The sequence below is a fragment of the Culex pipiens genome, chromosome 1, assembly GCF_016801865.2.
Source record: "Culex pipiens pallens isolate TS chromosome 1, TS_CPP_V2, whole genome shotgun sequence".
In the NCBI taxonomy this organism is placed as follows: Eukaryota; Metazoa; Arthropoda; class Insecta; order Diptera; family Culicidae; genus Culex; species Culex pipiens.
Window position 1 is genome coordinate 27592232 of NC_068937.1, and position 22909 is coordinate 27615140.

Here is a 22909-nt window from a genome sequence, read left to right on the forward strand (position 1 = left end):
TGTATGACAATATCGGATTTTTTGCCAGAATTCTTTATTTTTAAAAATTGTTATTTCGGTACTTAACTTTGCATAAATTAAATTATTCAAAAAAATATGTTTAAAAGTCAATTAAAAAATAAGTCTTAATCATAACCTATAACTTTCCCAAAGACAACAAAATAGATAGGAAAATTCCTTTAAAAAGCCGTAATTAGGTTAAAGCTATTGAAGAGCTAATTTGTGGTGAAAAGAAGTACCTACAACTTAAATTTAGTATACCATATTTGTCCAAAATATTTTGAAATATTTTTTTTTTGCAAAAAGTAAATTTTTTCGTTTTTTTTAAACAAAAAATAAAAAAAGCTTGTCAAACTTAAAAAAACCTCCTGATATATTTTTGTAAAAAACTGCGAAAATCTACTACAATATTCTTTAATTTAATTGTAAAACTCGCACAATCAATTGATAAGATAATTTTCCCCATTTATGTTACCAAATACAAAAAAAGCAGTTCCAAATGAAAGTTAGACCCTTTTTTTTGTGTTGCCATTAGGTTGACCTACACTGTGTTGGGGTGGTCCAAAAAAAATGCCATTTTCGTAAATTTTCGCAAAAAAAACATCTTTCACAAAATCATTACTTCGTTCCATTTCAACCGATTTTAACTGTCTTGGACACAAAGAAAGATGATTAGTTGTACTTCGAGAAAAAACAACTTGGATTTCGAAAAATCTAGCTTTACATTTGAAAAAGTCTTATGAAAACTTCAAATGCCGTTTTGGCCATGTCTGGACCAAAGAGCCTTTGTCTGAAAATGAGACATACTCAAACAAACAACAACATACTCAAAAATTGCCGAGTTTCATTAACAAGATTCGAAGATATAATTTTTTGAAAATAAAATCTGCGTTTTTTTTTTAAAAAGGAAGAATGACGAGAAAGGGAAAAATTTAGTGACTGCTGTAACTTTAAAATTTTAGCGATGACCTATACTTTTTTGGGTACCAAAAGACGCGTATTTTCCAAAAAATGCATTTTTTCGGACCACCCTAACACTTTAAAATAACTTTAAAATTTTAGCGATGACCTATACTTTTTTGGGTACCAAAAGACGCGTATTTTCCAAAAAATGCATTTTTTCGGACCACCCTAACACGGCATAGGTTACCCTAATGGCCAAACAAAAAATACGGGTGTAATTATTTGAGCCAAAGATTTCTCATTCCAATTTTGAGACAAATCGAAGCAATTTATTTTTTTTTCATTAACTTTCATATGGAACTGCTGAAAATACAGTCTAGTCTCTGGTTATCTATGTTTACTATCTAAATATATCTCCTTCCATGGATGGAGTAAGAAAATTATGAAAAACATTGCATGTTTCGAAGCTTTTTTTTTCCTCGATATTGTTTCTAGCGCTATAAATCCCTTTCTCGATTGTTCTTTGGATTTCTTAAGCTCTAACTTAATTTTCTCGTTTGTCAATATTTTGTCTTTCTCCTGGTTTTTGACGGGAGTGCAGATAGAAAAAATAACTTCAGTCGAATCTTCACTTTAAATGGTTCTGTAAACTGATGTCTCTCTTCCTCGATGGTTTCTTCGGTGTGATAGACAGAGAGTTGACGGTAATACAAGCAAAATTTAGTAATTTTTAACGATTTCAGTTTTTTTCATAGGCCTCATGGAATAGTAAAACTGTAAAAAATCGATAATCCGAATCAAATCTAACTCAAACACTTGATTTTACTTTTTATTATAATATTTTTTTATTATTTTATTAATATTATTGAGTTTAATACATTTCCATACAACCAGAAAAGTCCATACATAAATCCAAGATTGAATTTCAAGAATGCACCTTCTTCACACCCTCATATCTCAAGACCATTGCTCGCACTCAGATCGTTATCCACCATCATGAAATGCATCTCATCTCATCAAGAAACAAACAGAAAGGTAAACATCTAATCAGCACTCTTGTGTGTGTCTGTGTGTGCTCACATCTCTTTTGTTTGAGCTCAATTCGAAACTCCACCCAGCTTGAAAAAACAACAGTCCGAATCCGAGACCGGCTGACCGGTTGGGGCACAATCCAATCACACCTTCCAATTAGCGGACCCATCACAAAAGTGACCAGACCGAGAGACCTGGGCCACTCGAAAGAAACGAGACTCAGCTCAGGTTGTGTGAGTGTGGAGAAAAATATGTTTTTTTTCTGGTTTTGTATGGGTGCTTGTTTGCCACTGCGACGAAGTCGTACGTGAGGCGACATCTTTTTCTATAATTATCAAACAAACTCCAAAATAACAGGCCAACAATAACAATAACTGAAACGGCAAACGGCTAAACAGCGAACAGATCGGGTGAAAGCTTGAAGATACACCCAAAATTGGTTTCTGGATTCAATTTGGCAGTACAAAATGACCTAGTACTTGCTTCAACATCTAGATGACAGCACAAACTTGAATGCTAATTGCATGCAAGTTTACGCACAACTTTTAATTTAATTTGCATGCAAGTCAACTCCATTGTTCTGACCCTCACAAAAACCGTCCAATTTCTGGGTGTATCGTAACGAAATACGGCAATCTTTCCTCTGGAGTTTTGTTTGCGCCCTACGGTTGTTGTTTGCTCTCCTCAACGTCGTCGTCGTCATCCCAAAAACTCTTTCAAAGATCGTCTCCCAAAAAAGTTGACACACAACAGCGTAATGTGATTGTCTAATTTTGGTCGCCGTACGTGTTCGGCGTGATAGGGTGGTTCACTGTGTGACGTTGAAAGCAATCTCAAATGCAAATTCTTGGAATTGTGAACCACCCTAATCAACGAAGTTCTGCTGTTGTTTTCCTCATTCTCGAAAAACCCGTTGTTTGCCGACTCGACCTGATTCTAAAGGGCTCCGGACCTCTTGAAGCATCCGATACCCCCAAACCCCGTTCCTTCTTTTCTTAATCTCGAAAACTTCCCGGCTTTCTTGCGCGCTGTTACGAGAGCCAAGAAAAACAAAAACACTTCACTCTCGAGCCGTGATGTCCAAATATCTGTGACACTTGACTTGCATCGGGCGGGTTTTGTTTGCAAACTCAGCTCTTAGTGTTTCTCCAAGATGGTTGCAGTCGTCTGGAAAGAACAAATATTGAACTTTTTACCCAGGAAAAAACTCCACTGCCAAGACAGCCCTTTCGGGAAGGACCAGGAATGGTGACTTCATCAGGGCGAGATGTGGGCTCGGTGCCAGGTAATGGTGTCACGAAAATCCCTGTTTTTTATGAGAATTTTCAAAATGGTTGTTGGAATTATGACGTCATTTTCATCACTGCTGTTCTTGACACTCGCAAAAACAGTGTTCATTCGCTAACCCGGATGTTTTCGGAGTAAACTTCACGCAAACGTCAAAAATAGGTTGTCAACCTACACGGAAAAACTATGCTCTCTAAACCAAAACACACACAGAAAAAAGGGATGACCGACGGGGATTCAAACTCAAGCTCACAGAGAGGAATGCGCCTTAGCTCGCACGGCTATTAGACCGTTGAAGAATGGAATGGATTAAGGCCAATATGAGCTTGGTATTTCGGTCAAGTTGATTTTCCATACTGATGGGGCTACCTAATTCGACTAGTAAGCATAAATGATTAAAATTATTTTTTTTGCAAAAAATATTTTGACGTTTTTGTTTTATAGAGTCTCAAAGTCATTTAAAAGAATTTGAAAATATTTGCATCAATAATTTTGATTTTATCGTCTTCTAAAAATCTGTCAAAATAATAGGTTTATCTTTGCCCTAACCGTCGACCTACAAATCTGGCGTTATCTGGTTCATTTGGCAACTTTGCTCGGAGGTGCCTACTTTTTTTTGTTTTCTTCAGTGAAAATATTGTACGGTCAGTTCCTAACTGGATTCGGTCGTTGGAAACAATTGTCGGTCCAACGACCGTCAAAATAGCCGGCGAGTCAGATGCGGGATTACAAATGTCAAAACCTCTCCCCCCTCACTTCGTCTCACCATCCAGTTGTTGACAAACAAACGGAGCACGTGGTCGCATGATGACGGCATCGAGCCAGAACTAGAGATGATCATATAATAAAAATCGAAACTTTTTTTTAAGAAAAATAATATTTTGGCAGCATGATGGAAATTTAGCAAGATTATATTTTTGATGTTGGAGAAGTGGTTTAAGATAAAAATTGTCAGCCATAATTATTCTTTGAATTGAACTTTTTTACACTCAGAGGGCACCCCTAGGCCTATCCACGACCGTTTCCAATGACCTTGAGAAAATGCTTGAAAATTCAGCTAAATCTACAACAATTTGCTAAAAAGTTGTACACACGTTTTTGCCGGTTCATCAACTTTTTGGTATTTTCAGCTTTGACTGAAAATAACCCTCTTCTAAGCCATTCAAAACTAACCTCCCAGTTGGCGGCACTGGCGATAGAAGCAGCAGCAACCCATCACAGACATTGTAAATATTTACAGCTTTCTTCCGGTTCCACTTTTTAATGGCATGTGAAGCTATTATAAAGATACGCGATTTCGGCTGTGGCAGCTAACCGACAAACCCCCTCATACTTTTGAGAGTCGATTCCACTTGAGAAGTTAAAAAAACTGTAGCAAAAGGTGGGATCCGGAGTGTCATCACCGCGCGCCATATCGAAAAAGCATTTAGCATAATAGGATCATAAAAATAAAACTTAAATACGGTTTTTGTCACTGCTTGTTTTCGTTTTTTTTTCTTATTATTTTCTTTTTGGGTTTTTATTTTCCTTCTGTCACACATTCCATTTTCAAAAATCCGAACCCATAAATTACGAACCGCTTTGCGCCCTTCCGTTCGGCCAGGCCCACCTGTGATGTTCTCCTCTTCCTTCCTGTCAGAGTGGCAGGAGATAAATGGTAAACAACAACACCATGTCAGCGTTGTGCTGGCTTGTCAGGCGCGGGGGAGTTTAGACATTTGTATGACGTGTGGCTAAATTGCACTTTATTTGTTTCAGTGAAAAATATCAAATTTCAAACCTGCGTTAAGAGATTTTAAAACCTGTGACAAGCCAGCACAACGCCTACAAAACAGCCTCGTTCGAGACTAAATCGTTTCTCTTTTTTTTCGTTTAAATACTTTGAAGCATGCAACTCGCAAAAGGACACTTATTGGTGAGGGCGCACCCGCCATGCTGCCGTTAAGGGCAAAACGAGGACAGGATGTTTCCACTTGCAGCACATTTCAGACTAAGTTCGACTTAAGGTCCCTTAAGGTCCCGCACATGGCACGAGAGAGGAGCGGGTGTGTGTGGCATCAATTGTCGTGATTTATGGGAAATGTTTGTTTTAAAATGTTTTTCTTTTTCCGTTTTAAAGCACGACATCGACGGAGGAAGAAAGTAAGTAAGGACACCACGGGGGGATGTGTGTGTGTGTGTTTTAACACGGCAGGGATTGAGGAATGAAAAACGGTTGGAGAGTAAAATTGAAACCGGAAGTGGACGTTAAATTATTCTATAATAAGAAAGTTTACTGCGGCAAAAGAAGGGAGAAAGTAACTAAAGATGTTTAGAGTCACCCATTTAACATCACGTTACGGGCTTTTATTGTTTTATTTGTTTACGACATTCAAACATAAGTCTAACAGTTAGTTTAAAATCACACTGGAAACAACCTTCAAACCATAAATGTAAATTTTAAAAATTGTCTGAAATATTATGACTTTACTTTTAGAAATTAATTACTTTAAAGATTTCTTTGAAAAAAATATGGTGCACGCTTTTCTGGAACTTTTGTTAAATACGCTTCCCCATAAATTGAGAATGCTTTTTTTTTATTTTTGTTTGCGTGTTTATTCAATTAATTTTTGTTTGCCCGATATTCAAGGTATTCGAAGAATTTTAATGGCTTTATGAAAAGAATTTTCAGAGAAAAATAACAAAAAAGAACAAAAATCAAAAAAATTCTGTTCTTTTTTGGCTCAAAATGTAAAGTTAAATAAAACATGTCAAGTAATATTGAGAAAAAAGTGAACTGGATTCTTCAATCATAAGGAAGACTCTATTTTTTTTTGCTAAATATGGCCATTTGGACATTAAACCACGTGAGCTATTCTAGCGTTAATAACTCAAGAAAAGCTTTGTCAAAAATTAAGATGTTTCAAAAAATACATTTTTCGGAAATTATTTTGTGATTTTTTCAAGAAAATTGTTTAGCTTGCCAATTCGAACAACTGTGTCAAAGACACCAACATTTTTTTCTGATAGATTTTATCTAACAATCTTCGTTAAATAATTTTATCAGAAACATCATAGCAGGCTAAGTGATTTTCACGCTCAAAAATTGCAATTTTCTCGGGGACAATGATTCCAAAACGCCAAATATCACGGAAATTTCACGGAACGTGACAATTGTTAAAATTACCTTAATATACTTAGGTGAAAAGTTCAGTCATTTCCTTTTTTTTGTTTTACGCTTCTATCAATTTTATATTTCGCTTATTTTTTAGAAAATCTTTGCTAAATTTATTTGTTTTTTTTAAGTGACGTACGATTGTGCTGGACATGACATGATCTACCAAATAGAACTAAAGCAAAGATTTAGAGTGATATAGGAATTTGCACTTTAAGGTTATCAATTAAAAAACAATGTTTTTAAAATTCTAATTTCCACGGGGACCTTCAAACCCAATCATCAAGTTTCGTGAACATATCTAGGACTAAGAAAAAAAATTGTATGAAGGCCAATTTTGATTCTTCTTATTCCTTCAAAATATTTAAATTAAAAGTGGTAGTCAAACTGTTATCACGGGAATGAAAATCTGATTTAACCCTCTAATGCTCAATTTTTTTTTTCGGAGGTTTTTTTATTTTTCCCGTCCCTCCTAATCATTTTGAGCAACTTTTGTTCAGAAAGAAACTCAACTTTTCTTGTTTTATTTTTTGGCTTGTTTCATTTTTAGTATTTTTTTTTTCATTTATATTGTTTAGTTTATGTTTGTTTCTGATAGTATTTATCTACCACCTCTTATCATTACCTCTTATCATTCAGCAATTCCATGCCAAATAGGGAATCGGTTGTACCCGACCCTCTCCGATTTCAATGAAACTTTTTAGACATGTTATCCTTCGCTTATATAAGCCATTTTTGTGTATATGGAGCCAGTTCCACTCGATAATGACATTTGAGAAGGGCGTAAGTGTTTTATTTATTTTTTTGTAATTCGGAATTTAAATATTTCTGTATTTCGAAACCATTGCATCGTATCAATAAGTGGTCAAAGACAAACTTGTAGGAAATTTGACGGGCTTTTCGATAAAAATACACTGAAAGAAAAAAACACCCAACTTTTATGAGATTTTTTGATTTTTAAGGTTAAAAGTCAAATTTGAGGGGGAGCCCACGATTTTTTTTCGTTCAAAATTTTTGTGAAGATAGCCTAAGATGTTACAAAAAGACTCATGAAAAATGCAGGATGGAGAAACTCACCCAAAAAAATACAAAAATCATTTACTGAAACTGTTTTTTTGAAAAGTGCTCTAAACGTCAAAATTTTCAAAAACCGAATACGGGAATCGATTCTCCAGACAATTTTACATAAAAGTCTCCATATTGACCATTGTCCTAAGTCCAATCCTTGTGAAGTTACAGCGGTTTTAAAAATAAAAATGTTGAAAAAAAAGGTTTTTTGATGGTTTTTGGCAATTTCTATATGACAGACTTGATTTTTCAGTCTCGTAAATATTTTTACCAGAAAGCTCGTCCAATTTCCCATAAGTTTGTCTTTGACCACATTTCAATTAGATGTTAATTAGACCCTAATTGAAATGTGGTCAAAGACAAACTTATGGGAAATTGGACGAGCTTTCTGGTAAAAATATTTACGAGACTGAAAAATCAAGTCTGTCATATAGAAATTGCCAAAAACCATCAAAAAACCTTTTTTTTCAACATTTTTATTTTTAAAACCGCTGTAACTTCACAAGGATTGGACTTAGGACAATGGTCAATATGGAGACTTTTATGTAAAATTGTCTGGAGAATCGATTCCCGTATTCGGTTTTTGAAAATTTTGACGTTTAGAGCACTTTTCAAAAAAACAGTTTCAGTAAATGATTTTTGTATTTTTTTAGGTGAGTTTCTCCATCCTGCATTTTTCATGAGTCTTTTTGTAACATCTTAGGCTATCTTCACAAAAATTTTGAACGAAAAAAAATCGTGGGCTCCCCCTCAAATTTGACTTTTAACCTTAAAAATCAAAAAATCTCATAAAAGTTGGGTGTTTTTTTCTTTCAGTGTATTTTTATCGAAAAGCCCGTCAAATTTCCTACAAGTTTGTCTTTGACCACTTATTGATACGATGCAACGGCTTCGAAATACAGAAATATTTAAATTCCGAATTACAAAAATATTTAAAACACTTACGCCCTTCTCAAATGTCATAATCGTGTGGAACTGGCTCCATATACACAAAAATGGCTTATATAAGCGTAGGATAACATGTCTACAAAGTTTCATTGAAATCGGAGAGGGTCGAGAAAAAAGTACCTGACAAATTCTTGTTTTGGGCTGGAATTGCTCCATTACCTTTTGTTTTGTTTTTGTTTTGTTTTTGTGTTTTACAGCATGATTTTCACTTTTTCTACTGTAAAATGAGACCATTATCATATATACTGTACTTATTTTTAAATAAAATATGGAAAATGTAAGTAGAAATCACAGGGAAATTTGCTCCCAGAAAAATTTTATTTTGTTGTAACATAAAACGAACAAATAAAAAAAAATCTATTACAGGCCAGTATTTCAATATGTCAATGAAAATACCATTGGAAAATGTATTAAACACCAGTACAGAAAAAAAACAATCATTAATATAAAAAAATATTTGACGAAAAAAAAAATTGCGAACACAAAACTTTTTGCGGTTCGAAAATTCATTGAAATATAAACGATTTTTGAACTAACTTAAGCATGATAATATTGATCCTAAACGCAGGGGAATGTATTTTAAATTTATTTCAGTAGATTCCACTTTCATTTTTTGATAATAATATAAACTCTTTTAAAAAACTTTTTTTTGCTCCCTGGTTTTTGGGACGAGCTTGAAGGGGGGTGACAAAAACTTTAAATAAAATTTAAAACAGCCTTACAGTCAGGGATGGCAAATGGCAAAAAACCATCGCGAAGCCCTCGTTTGATTTATTACCTTCCAGTTACAGAATTCACCATAATGATGTATGAAGCAATTGTAGATTTTGTACAAACGAACAATTTTGTAGAACATTGTTTTGTTCCAAAGTGAATGCTGTTGACACTAGAGCGTAAACAATGTCCAAAAATGCCACCATCGGCGTCCCTCACTCGCGATGGTGAGGGGATTTTTGTTTACGCTCTAATGTCAACAGCATTGAGTTTAGAACAAAACAATGTTCTACAAAGTTGTTCATTAGTAAAATATCTACAAGTGCTCCATACATGATTTTAGTAAATTCCTTAACTGGAAGGAAATAAATTAAAAAAGCTTTTTGGAGGCCCATCGGCAAATACTTTCCCTGCTAACAGTTGGTATTTTCAAGCATTTATTTAAAAAAAGTATTTCAAGGATTTTAACGGAAATTTTCATTTTTTTTTCGAATTTGAATTTGACTGTCCACGGAATCGTAAAAAAATTACTAACTCTAATAATAAGAAACCTTTGAAATCAGTTAGATAATTAATTTTTAATGCATTTTTTTTAATTATCAAATAAAAAATAAAAAACACCCCAATCTTAAACCACTCTATTTTTTGCTCAAGCTTTAAATTGCTCTTTTCCGTTTGCAAATACACTTCCAAAAACACTAAAACAGTTTTTTTTTATTTTTGGAAAATCCAATATCTGGACCACTGTACTTCAAATTTGTCATCATAAATTGAATTATTCAATTTTACCCAAATTTAAACGTCTTTGTGATAAAAAACATACTTAGCATTTTTTTAACTATTTTATTTAAAAAAAATAAAAAAAAAGCAAAAAATTGTCTTGAATTGTTTGCAAAACTGATTTCCCGGATGATTTAAATAAATCAATTTTGTGTAAAAAGTGATTTTTGTGACAAAATGACAAAACAATTTTCTGGCAGATCAGAAAATTGATTTTAGTTTAAAGCAACCTGTTGCAAATAGAAGTTTTTTGAGATGAATGAATACGAAGAGTGCTGAAACACCATTTAAATATTTAATATTTAGTTACATAATGAACTTTTTAGAACTGTGAAGGTCGTTTCGTCAACGAAATAGCAAGCAATTTAAAATTTCAGGTAAATATTTTTTTCTATCTGTTATGTATTTTTTTCTCATTCAGGTACGTCAAAGTGACAAAGTCCCAAATGATAGATAATTCAAAGCAATCACATTATATTTTCCCGCACAAAGTACGTAATTGAAAACCCATCAAAGTAAGATAATCAGCTGGGAACAAAGAGCTCTCCCAGAACAACACATGGCATGGCCGGGCAGCACGTGGTCCCGAGATCACCAGGAAGCTGCTGGCTCAATCCCGCACCCGCGCGAACCGATTCCAAGCTGATAACGTTCCGGAATCGTTCACAAAACGGTTCATAAAACGAGGCCGTAAAACGATATTTACGACTTTTTCGTTGGAAGGCTCGCTCGTCGTCGTTCTGAGCAAGTAGAACCGTACCACACACACGGTTTGTTTAGACTTCCCATTATCGGGCCATACCGATCGCGTAGAATGTTCCTCCCTCAAGAGAGAAAAAAAAACACAAACTCTTGGGTACCTGGAAGCCACAAAAGAAGGTGAGCAGAGGTGCTAAAAATGTGTCGAGTTTTCTTTTTTCGTTCTTTCACCAAACTCCATAAACGCACGTAAGCAAATCAACGCGCAAACACCTCGTCCGCGGCCTCAGAGGAAAGGTTCCGATTTTTTTTTACGAGTTCCAGGTATGACACCTTGGACCGGGGTGTGCAGCCACACATTTCTCCTGCCAGAACCAGAACAATGTTTCTTTCTGTAGTTTTTCTTCCGACAGACAGCGGAACGAATCTGAAACGCTACCCGTTTTGGAGCTTGGGTCGTCCAGGTTTGCTGGATTTTTTTTGGAGGGAGATTTAAGATGATGGAAATATTACTTGATAAAACGTCGTGGAAGATCTTTTGGGTGGTTTATGGTAACGTTAATTTTAGAGAACATTCAGCAGAGTGCCAAAAGTGTCAAAAATGTTATCGAATTAATTTTGTATACAATTGGGAACAGTTCCGTAGTAACATTTCAATAGGGCGTATCTGCGTTTGTAAACAAGCAGTCTATCCCTTTTGCTCAAGTGACAGTTCACGTCAAGTAAGACAGGGAGAGACTGCTTGTTTACAAACGCAGATACGCCCTATTGAACTGTTACTGCGGAGTTCTTTTCAGCTGTGACAATATTTTTTTGCAAACATTAAAATTTATTTTAGACCAATCAAAACCTTTACAATACTATGAAATGTTAGTTAAAAAATCGATTTTTTAAGCATTTTTAGATTACTACATTTTTTAAAAAGATTATTAGATTTTTATTAACTGTGTAGATTTTGAGATTTTAAGATTTCCACTCACTGAGGAAAGGCTATAAATTCACTTGGAAAATGAACTTTTTAATTTGACCTACTTATCGACTCAGAATCAAATTCTGAACAAATATGTGTGCGTGTGTGGCGATGTTGATCAAAAATAAACACTTGATTTTCTCGGCTTTGGCTGAATGAATTTTGTCCGGATTTGGTCCACTCGGTTCACTTTCAGGTCCTACATCTTGGTATTGAAAATTGTACAGTTTCATTTAGTCGTTAAAAGTTATGATAAAAAGGCTATTTAGACGACTACAAAAAAGGGTGATTTTCAACATAACCTCAAATGACCGAGTCTGGTCGCCACGAAAAAGCCGTGTAGAGGGATGCCATTTTCTTCAAAGTGCAGCGACCTCAAATTTAAATCATTAAATTTGTCCATTTTTCGATCCTCACCACAGTTCTGACCATGCGCGCTTACGCAAGCATAAATAATTTTACCCGTCGGCTCGCGTTGCGCGACAAATAATTAAGCTTAGGTACAGGTGTGGATCATGAGTCATCCTCACCTGAAAAGCCCTTTATTAAATTTCGCCAATTGTTAGGCAATCAAAAAAATGGTTAAGCTTTCAATTATGAATGTGCGATGTTATTACACAGGGGAAATTGAGGGTGTGGCTTAACCAAATTCATTGGCATGTTTGTTCAATGGAGAATTCGACCTTCTCATTATTGACCAACATTTTTGAGAATGTTTTAGGAACATAATTTTGATATTCCAATAACATAATTTAAAGTTTCACGACAATGGTTCGAACCCATGACTTCCGATTTTGAGGTGTACTCACTACACCATACGGAAAGTCATGAAGAATTGCAGAGGTCTGCATAATTTAATTCATGAGGTTCATCGATGCTTCTCATCGGAACGGACAACTTTTAGCAGAACAAAACTTAGTAGAGTTGTAACGTATGCAATTTTTTCCAACCGACAGCAGCTTTAACGCCTGAGGCGTCGCGCCACCCTCAACCAGTGAGAGACTGCTGAATGCTGTTTTCTTTTGGCCCGGCAAAAGGCTCTTTCTCAAGGCGGGTTATCAGTGAAACCACACAGATACAATTAGCTGTCCCTCGGAGACAAATCCGGTTATACTAATCAAAAAAAAACTGAATGGATGCAAAATCACGACCCCAAACTGATCACACTAATCCTAATAGATTCTCCCACTTACGCCCGTGGACAAGATTCGTTTTAAACTTCGATTCAACCAATCAAACAAGCTTAGTGGTGTGAACTAAACTCAAGCTTTTGTATTTGGAGGCAAATATGGCTTTAATTACCCTAACGCTTTTAACACATCGGCTGGGACGTCTCCCAGGTTCTTTAAACTAACAAAAAGTTCTTCGAGCTCAGTATAGAAGAGGGTTAGATCTGACCTTCTGAGCAGGGTTGGTCACTGCTCTGATTCCGGTCCGGCTTAGGGAAGGCGGGCCGGTCCAACGATGAGGTGCTTTGAACGGACTCTCGTGCGGTCCCGTACTGCGATCTGGATACCGTTGCGACACGATGCTCTCCAACTCCGTCTGCTTTTCGGACACGTGGAATCCGTTCGACACGTGTTTCGATCGCACTGGCGTGCGACCCGGGTGCTTTTCCAACGGTAAGCCGATGGCCACCGCTTCCGATTGGGTTGGGATAGATACCTCGTAAATCGTACACGTGGAATCCGCTCGACACGTGTTTCCGGTTAGCACCGCCGAGTCTCCCGGGTGCTTTCCTAACGGTTTGCCTTTGGCCACCGTCTCCGATTCGATCGGTCTGGGTCCAATCGCTGCTGGCACACATGGACGTCGTCCTGCGCTTCTCCCGTCACGCTGCGTGCTGCGCAAAGTCGCGCGCTCGGTTCACTTCACTGGTTGTCGGCGCCAAACTCTACCCCAAAGACGTACTAGAGGAACTGATCGACGTCCGGTTTATGTCGACTCGTGCAGAGGTTATGGCGTCTCCGCTAACATCTGTCAAAATGGCGTTAGATGTCGTCCCAGTCGCCCAGAGGGAAAGCGTCTTCCTCCGACGAGGGGCACGGTGGAGTTCTTGTTTGTTCCTTTGAGGGGGTTGGTTTTCCCGGATGTAGCAGGCGCTACCGTAACACTTCGTTAGTTCGGACCTCGCTTTCGGGCGTAGCTTGAAGCACCGACCACGTGGGCTTGCGGCGGTCTACTGACGTCACGGTCGGCTCCAAGCGAGTTGTTCCGTCAGGGGAAGCGTTTCGGACGATCGAAACTCGCAATTTGGTCGATTCCCGACCAAAAACCCACGTTGAATAGTGGGCAACCTATTCAACCGTGTAATTTTTTCACATTATGACCAGATCTAACCACATTTCAAGTGTGCTTACCTGACTGTTATAAGCACTTCACACAATTGGCCTTTCCTAGCACTAGCAGCGGTTTTTTAGGACGTTTCGCTGTATTCTAATTAAAGTGAATCGTTATGCTGGCGTTGTTTCAAATATTAGTTATAATTATTTTATAAACTTACACGATCTTTGATGGTTTTACGCGTTCGCAGAACGCTTTAGGATCAATTGTGGCACTTTGTACTAGATTAGGACTAGAAAAGAAAGGTTAACTAACAGCCAGCTTAATTAGAACTTACTACGCACCTCGTGTGCTACTTTAACATTCCCTAAAAGGCCAAACACTTCACTTGCTTTTCAAAGCTGAACTTTAGTCGCCAACGAACTCCACCAGAATGATCTTAATTCCCATATATTCTACTGGATTGGTGATAATCGATCAATTAACCCGAGATTGGCATTTTTTTAGAGTATTTGTGATTTTGCATCTCATTTTTCCCTATGCAAGTTGGGGCACTAGATGAATTTTTTTGATTTTGTGTAGGTGAAGTCGAAGACAATTCTTTTTAGGTACCTACATTTCCCATTTCCCCACGGCCCATCTTTTTAACCCAACCAAACTTGACCTTCAGGAGGGTAATGAGATCTGTGTGGCACTCTCGCGATATTCATGTGAAAATTCAGCTTCAGCAGTCTGAAACCGACCAACAGGTGGCAACACTTTTCCGAATGAGCTTTTCAAAACAACAACTTTTTTTTGTAACGATCGTTAGGGTAACCGAGTATCTTTACAGAGTTTTCGGGGACTGACTATAAAAACCCAAAATTCTTGAGGAGGGTCGATTAGTTCCAGTCAGTTCCAGCCAGTTCAAGCCCAGTCCTGTTCCAGATCCTGAAGAAGCCCCAGACCAGCCAGACCCGCCAGCAGCCACCAGTAGCAGAGGCCCCAGTCCAGCCGGACTTAGCGGTGGAGGCCGCAGTCCGTCGGGACTTAGCCGCAGTGAGGAGTCCACCCGGGACTTAGGAGTTCGGGGTCTGGCATGGCTCGGCGCAGAGGTCTGGAGGACAAGTCTGGCTTCAACGTAGAGAATTGGCTCGACGAAGGTCTTAATGAAATTAGCAACAAATAGTTGAGTGATGGGATCGTGCGCGTAAAAAAGTTGAAAGTGTTACCGCAAAAATGTAATCTTTAAAAAGTGTAATATACAGATAAGTGAAGTTTACTGAACTTTTTTGACTCTACAAGTAAATATCACAAAAATCCTGAAAGCCTAAACCGCTCGGGCCGTTCAAAAGGCTGTGTCTGTATGTTCTAAACAAAAAGTATGCAGGTAGTTTTTTTTTTTAAATATTCATAACTTATTTTTATTAAGACCTTTTAGGTGCTGCGATCACGTTAGGGGGTGGTTGGAATCACTCTATAAATGAAAGGAAGGCACCAACCACCTAAAGGTGGATTAAGTAACGTTTTTTGTTCTTTAGATTTTTAGATTTTTATATTTTTAGATTTTTAGATTTTCAGATTTTCAGATTTTTAGATTTTTATCACTTAGACCTTTTGAAATGTTAGTTAGTGTTTCTTTTTTTACAAATAACATCGGATTTATTGTTTCTACCAAGGTTGTTAATCGATGAAATTATCGTCGATAATATTATCGTTTGACGATAATTGATAAACTATTGTTATTTTTATCGTTAGTACGATAATTTATCGGCGATAATCTTATCGCCGATAATGTACTCATTTTTTGAATCTTTCAAAAAACAATTTATTTAACCATATTATGTAAAAAATTTAATGCTTTCACTAAAAATATATTTTTTGAAAATGTTGTTTATTTCAAAGTATGAATATGTACACAAAATTGTTCACAAATTACAGTTTTTTTTCTCGAAAATACTAAATTTTCATAATTTGGAATATGAGTATCGAACGAAGCGAAATTTTGTATGCATATTTTTTACTTTCCTGAAGTATCTTTGTAAAATACTTAAATTTTCACAAATACCGTTTTTTTCGAAAATACTCAAATTTTCAAAATATGCATTATTGGTATCAAACTAATTGTGATTTCGTATGCTGTTTAAATTGATTAGTTTTTGAGAAAATACTGAAGTTTTCACTAATTACCTTTTTTTCGAAAATATTCAAATTTTCAAAATATGCAATATGGATATCAAACGAAGCGAAATTTTCCATGCTGCATACTTACTATCAAATTGAGTATGCTCCATAACAAAATTTTCGTCGTTTGATACCTATATTGCAATTTAAAAAAACCGTTTTTTTTGAAAATTTTAGTACTTAAAAAAATTCTATTAATGTGAAAAAACAAATACAAATTTACTTCGTTTGATTACCATATTGCATAATTTGAAAATTTGAGTATTTTCGAAAAGTTACGGAATTTTGTGAAAATTTTAGTATTTTACAAAAAACTCAAATAAAGTGAAAAAGTATTCTTTTCGCTTCGTTTGATACCCATATTGCAAGTTATGAAAATTTGAGTACTTTCGAAAAAATACGATATTTTGTGAAAATTTTAGTATTTTCGGAAAAAATACGAAAATTTTAATTTTTAAAGTGAAGTGAAATTTGTAACAAATTTTTCACATAAAAATTAATAAAATACCGTATTTTTTCGAAAATGACCAAATTTTTCTTAATATGCAATAAGGGTATCAAACGAAGTGATTTTATATTTGCTTTTTCACATTAATACCGTAAACCGTGGTGACTTTGATAGGATTTCAATTTGTTTTAAGAATATTTTCCAACAGGTAAGGTTTTTCTCAAGATTATTATTTTTGAAACATGTACTGGGGTAGACCACACAAAGTCCATGCACAATTTCGGAAAAAAAGTTTTTTCAATGATGTTTAGAAAAATAGATACGTTAAAAATTCTTAGTTTTAATTCCGGGGTGACTTTGATAGTCATAGTTTTTCTTGTTAAAATCATATTTAAGATGTTCAAACTTTATTTGTACGCTAAATGTACCATCACTAAAGTAGCTGATATAGTTTTTAAGAAAAAAAATCAATGTTTATATTTAGTTAACTAAGTGTATAAGCTATTTAGCTATATACATATAAATTTTAGGTAAAATTGTTAAAAAGTCAGAATTTTGCCTGAAATTTGTTAAAACTAGTTTTGTTTATCAAATTATCGATTTATATTGCATTTTATACTGAATTGCCTTTAAATTTGGAGATTTTTTTAATTGTGTTTCAAAAACGCATATTATTTATTATTTACAAACTTTTTTAACCTTCTCCCAGTGGAAAATTGTCCAAAGAATCCGAAAATGCATTCCGTTTTCCTATTAAAAATCATGTTCATTGAGAAAGTCAAGACACTTTGAGAAGTTTAAAATAATGACTTTCATCAACATTTTCTTATTTATATTTAACTAACTTTTTAAACTTGTCAAAATTTTATGAAATGTTCTTCTTGAGGTACCGTAAACCGGGGTGACTTTGATAGGATTTCAATTTGTTTTTGGAATATTTTCCAACAGGTAAGGTTTTTCTCAAGATTATTAATTTTAAAACATGTACTGGGGTAGGCCACACAAAGTCCATAAACTATTTTGGAAAAAAAGTTTTTTCAATAATGTTTAGAAAAATAGTTACGTTAAAAATTCTTAGTTTAAATTCCGGGGTGACTTTGATAGTCATAGATTTTTTTGTTAAAATCATATTTAAGATGATCAAACCTTATTTGTACGTTAAATATACCATCACTGAAGTAGTTGATATAGTTTTTAAGAAAAAATCAATGTTTATATTTAGTTAACTAAATTTATAATCTTTTTTAACAAAATACATATAAATTTTAGGTAAACTTGTTACAAAGTCGGAATTTTGCCTCAAATTTGTTTAAACTAAATTTGTTTATAAAATTATCGATTAATATTGCATTTTATACTGAATTCGAAGCACGAATCACAATTTTTCACATTTTACATGAAATTTGTTCATTTGAAATTGCCTTTAAATTTGGAGATTTTTTTAAATTGTGTTTCTAAAACACATATTATTTATTATTTACAAACTTATTTAACCTTCTCCTAGTGGAAAATTGTCCAAAGAATCCGAAAATGCATTCCGTTTTCCGATTTAAAATCATTTTCATTGAGAAAATCATGACAATTTGATAAGATTAAAATAATGACTTTCATCAACATTTGCTTAACTATAGTTAACTAACTTTTTAAACTTTTCAAAATTTTATGAAAGGTTCTTTTTGAGGTACTTTGAACACTTCTCTACCACGGTCAGTATGATTCTAAACATTTCCGTACGTATTTTAATTGTACTCTTCATTTTGCGGAAAAATCGCAAACCTATCAAAGACACCCCGGCTATCAAAGTCACCCCGTTTTACGGTACTTGTATGGAGAAATCAATGGAATAAACAGACAATTTTTTGTCCAAATCCAAAAAAAAAACACAAAGAAAATTCGATTGGTGTAAACATAAGGCATTTCTTTTGATGGTGGAAAAAAAATGTATGGATGGATTAGATCAAATTTTCACAAACATGTTTTGCCAGCTTAATTCTGTTTACGATTGTTAGTAACCTTTAGCCAAAAGTACACATCAACCTTCTGAATCGCACTCGAATTTCCTCCGAATTTCACCTACAAGTTCAAAGCTAAATCATTTTCCGGAACTCGATTTCCTCAACGCTTGTTATCGCCGAAACGAGAAAAAAACGTTAAAAAAGCAACATTGTTGTAACACCCCATCCGTTTCTCCCTGCCAAGCTTCAAAACATTTTCCTCGCAGAGGTGTTACAAACGTTAGTTCGGGGAACCATTTCGGAAGCATAAAATCCTGGGTTTGGGTTCGCGGAAAAAACAATGTTTACCTTTGGCACGCGTGTTTTTCCCCCCTCAAAGAACTTTGCGCGTGGGATCTCTTTCGACTCAGAAACGAGCGTGGCACAAGTGTTAAGATAAATAATACAACAGCTTAAAACTCGCGCTATACTTTTCCTTTTGGCTTTGATCGTAAATCTCTCGAAACTGTTCAAAGCGAACGGTTTGATTGGTTTGAGTTTTGAGTTTGGGGCATTTCTTACCAGAGAGCAGTCCCTGCGTTGGGCGCAAAGTGATTCCTTTGTGGAGTGCTGAAAAGAAAGGGGGAAAACAATGGGGAAAATCAGTAAACATTGATGACGGTTGACGACTAGTTTGTGTGACTAAGTGAGTGGAGCGATGGATGAATGCAAACAGGTTGAAAGAATAAGATCAATGGATTGGCGATTGTTTGAAAAGTGACGAACCTTTCACTTGTTGATTGTTTTGTTTGAAAGTGGAGCGAAAATGCATTTGTTCTACATATTTTGTTAAGTGAAAAGTATAATTGTTAATTTTTCCTGTAATAACCTCGAAATTTCGATAAATTTGCCTTAATTGGCATCTTTACATCCCTCAACACGAAACATGTTCATTTTCAGAGCCCATGATTGCCCAACAAATCGTTGCCTAAAGCTAAGAGAGCACTTTAACAACGACTAAATTAACGCTATTTCAGTGGCACACATACACATGTCGACACACAAACAACCAGGTCGCGTGTTTCCTGTCCATTAGTGGCGCAGAATTTGCATGCACTGCGAAACTGCATTCGACGTCGTCGTCGTCAGTCCTCATTTCAGCGATGCTCTTTTATAGTTGCAAATGATTGCTCCCTTTGGAAGGATTTTGTGGTGTTCGAATGCAGTTCAAGATCCTTTTGAAAATAAGCTGTTTTGGTTGGAGAGTTTTGGCGAAAAAATGAGCAATAATTGAGTAAATTTTTTATATTATCAATCTCAATCTCAATCTCAAGCTAATCTCTCATCTCTCATCTCTCATCTCTCATCTCTCATCTCTCATCTCTCATCTCTCATCTCTCATCTCTCATCTCTCATCTCTCATCTCTCATCTCTCATCTCTCATCTCTCATCTCTCATCTCTCATCTCTCATCTCTCATCTCTCATCTCTCATCTCTCATCTCTCATCTCTCATCTCTCATCTCTCATCTCTCATCTCTCATCTCTCATCTCTCATCTCTCATCTCTCATCTCTCATCTCTCATCTCTCATCTCTCATCTCTCATCTCTCATCTCTCATCTCTCATCTCTCATCTCTCATCTCTCATCTCTCATCTCTCATCTCTCATCTCTCATCTCTCATCTCTCATCTCTCATCTCTCATCTCTCATCTCTCATCTCTCATCTCTCATCTCTCATCTCTCATCTCTCATCTCTCATCTCTCATCTCTCATCTCTCATCTCTCATCTCTCATCTCTCATCTCACATCTCTCATCTCTCATCTCTCATCTCTCATCTCTCATCTCTCATCTCTCATCTCTCATCTCTCATCTCTCATCTCTCATCTCTCATCTCTCATCTCTCATCTCTCATCTCTCATCTCTCATCTCTCATCTCTCATCTCTCATCTCTCATCTCTCATCTCTCATCTCTCATCTCTCATCTCTCATCTCTCATCTCTCATCTCTCATCTCTCATCTCTCATCTCTCATCTCTCATCTCTCATCTCTCATCTCTCATCTCTCATCTCTCATCTCTCATCTCTCATCTCTCATCTCTCATCTCACATCTTTTGTCATTTTTGTCATTTTTGTCATTTTTGTCATTTTTGTCATTTTTGTCATTTTTGTCATTTTTGTCATTTTTGTCATTTTTGTCATTTTTGTTATTTTTGTCATTTTTGTCATTTTTGTCATTTTTGTCATTTTTGTCATTTTTGTCATTTTTGTCATTTTTGTCATTTTTGTCATTTTTGTCATTTTTGTCATTTTTGTCATTTTTGTCATTTTTGTCATTTTTGTCATTTTTGTCATTTTTGTCATTTTTGTCATTTTTGTCATTTTTGTCATTTTTGTAATTTTTGTCATTTTTGTCATTTTTGTCATTTTTGTCATTTTTGTCATTTTTGTCATTTTTGTCATTTTTGTCATTTTTGTCATTTTTGTCATTTTTGTCATTTTTGTCATTTTTGTCATTTTTGTCATTTTTGTCATTTTTGTCATTTTTGTCATTTTTGTCATTTTTGTCATTTTTGTCATTTTTGTCATTTTTGTCATTTTTGTCATTTTTGTCATTTTTGTCATTTTTGTCATTTTGATGGACGAACCAACTCCTATATAGTTGAGAGGGTGAAACTATTTTGATTGCTTTACGAAAATCGCATCTCTTTATTTATTTTCATCTCCGATAAAATATGCAGTCAGAATATTCAATCTCACTCACCATATTATTGTCTTTTCAAATCAGCTGCAATTGCTGCATCTTCATCCGATCTTCTTATTTTCCACAACTTGAGATTTACTCGCATCCGATTTGCAAACGAATCCCCCCTTCGCAAAACAAACCCCAAATAAGATGCAATCGAGAAATTCAATATTCCATAAAACCGCTTCTTCAGATTTCGAAGACCCCCTCTCACGAGATGCTGGCAAGAATTTCCTCAGATCAATATCTCGAGCCGGCATGGAAACGACCTCGAGATGCTGCCTTCTCGCAACTCCTTTCTCCCCTTCCTCTTCAAAAAGGGGGGAATTCCCCCCTTCAACCTCGAAAGCGTGTCGTAAAAGTTCAAATATTTAACCTCCACCACCCCTGCACAAGGACAACCCCTCCCTCCCTTGAAAGCTCGTACAAAATGTGCGAGCATTCGAAAATGAAATGGAAATCGGAAGCTCGCTCCTCACCATCATCGTCGTCTTCGCCGGTCGTTGAAAGTGTCTGCTGTGAGCCGGGGAAAATCGATTCCATTCCAAGTACCGAGCGGTACGGTACGACTGAGGAATCTGTAGAAGGGAGGTGAAATTTGATAATTGTGGTCCACTGATTGACATCGCTGCTCGGAAGGCACGTCGGCGAGTTTTGACCTTAGTTTGTGAGTGCTTCTTTTAGCTGAAAAAGTTCAGTTTAAATGTTGTTTCAATTGAAAATAAAAAAAACATAATTGAACATGAAATCTAACACACTCTAGCAATGTGTTCGGATGGCACCGTCGTGAATTTATTTTCAAAAAATTGAAGTATTACTTATTTCTTTCTAGTAAGGTCCACCTCTCCATTCTTTTTTTATAAAGGCAATATATAGTCCACTGCGTGACATCTTTGCTTGGATGGCACGTCGACGATTTTAACATAAAATTTTGTGTTCTTTTTCTTACTATGAAATAAGATTGAAACGATTAATCAAATTAAAAATTTAAAAAGGAGAAACAAAATTAAACAAAATTCCGTGTCCGCTTTAGCAGCATGGCTTGGAGGGCACCGTCGGCGATAAATTTAAAATAAAATAAGTTTCACCTCCTCAACCCAAGGTTCCTCACCACGGTCTGGTACTTCTCTGCTATGAATCCCCAGGCAGCAGTTCTTCTTCATCATCCGTTGCGATTGCATTGTGAGGGAGCAAGAAAGGGGGGCGTAGCAGAGCAACATAATTTGGCTCCTTCGAACAGCGCAAGTAGCACCAGGACCCAGGACTTTCGCCAAGTCAATGTACGCAGCAACAGCAGTTCAATAGCCGCTCCTCAGTCGGTCGGTGGCTGGCAGTAAGAAGATAAAGTTTTTCTTTTCGGTAAAAGTGTGGTGGTGAGTTGCTTTTTCGGAAAGAGGATTTTCAGGAAAATTTGCTGGGAGTTATTTTAATTTAAGTTTGACTGCTTTAAGTGCGTGAGAGAAATTTGGGTTGAAGAATGTTCTTTTGCTTTATTATGATTTTTTTTATGAAATGAATCAAATGAATAATAGAATTTGTTATCTAGTGTATTCACAAAGAACAAAATTGTTTTTTCGCTACTCTTATGAACTTTTTTCCTATGTGACGAAAATTCGCTTATTTCAATTTAGTATTGTTATAAGTCCACATGGACATGAATTATGGTTCAGATCATATCATTTCTTAAGGGAAATGATGCAGGGAACATTTTTCCAGAAGCACGCAAATTAATTGGATATAAGGAAAGAAAGTTATAATTTTTTTATTGGAAATTTCAACTCT

The 22909-nt window shown here is 35.7% G+C and overlaps 1 protein-coding gene across 1 annotated transcript in view; it reads right to left on the reverse strand.

The window, feature by feature from the left end:
• Positions 1-22909, reverse strand: part of LOC120431394 (transmembrane protein fend-like) — a 164789-nt gene that overhangs the window by 39805 nt on the left and 102075 nt on the right. Inside the window, exon 2 of the mRNA XM_052710077.1 lies at positions 18966-19013. Coding sequence (XP_052566037.1) covers positions 18966-19013 — 48 coding nt within the window. The remainder of the gene's footprint in view (positions 1-18965; positions 19014-22909) is intronic.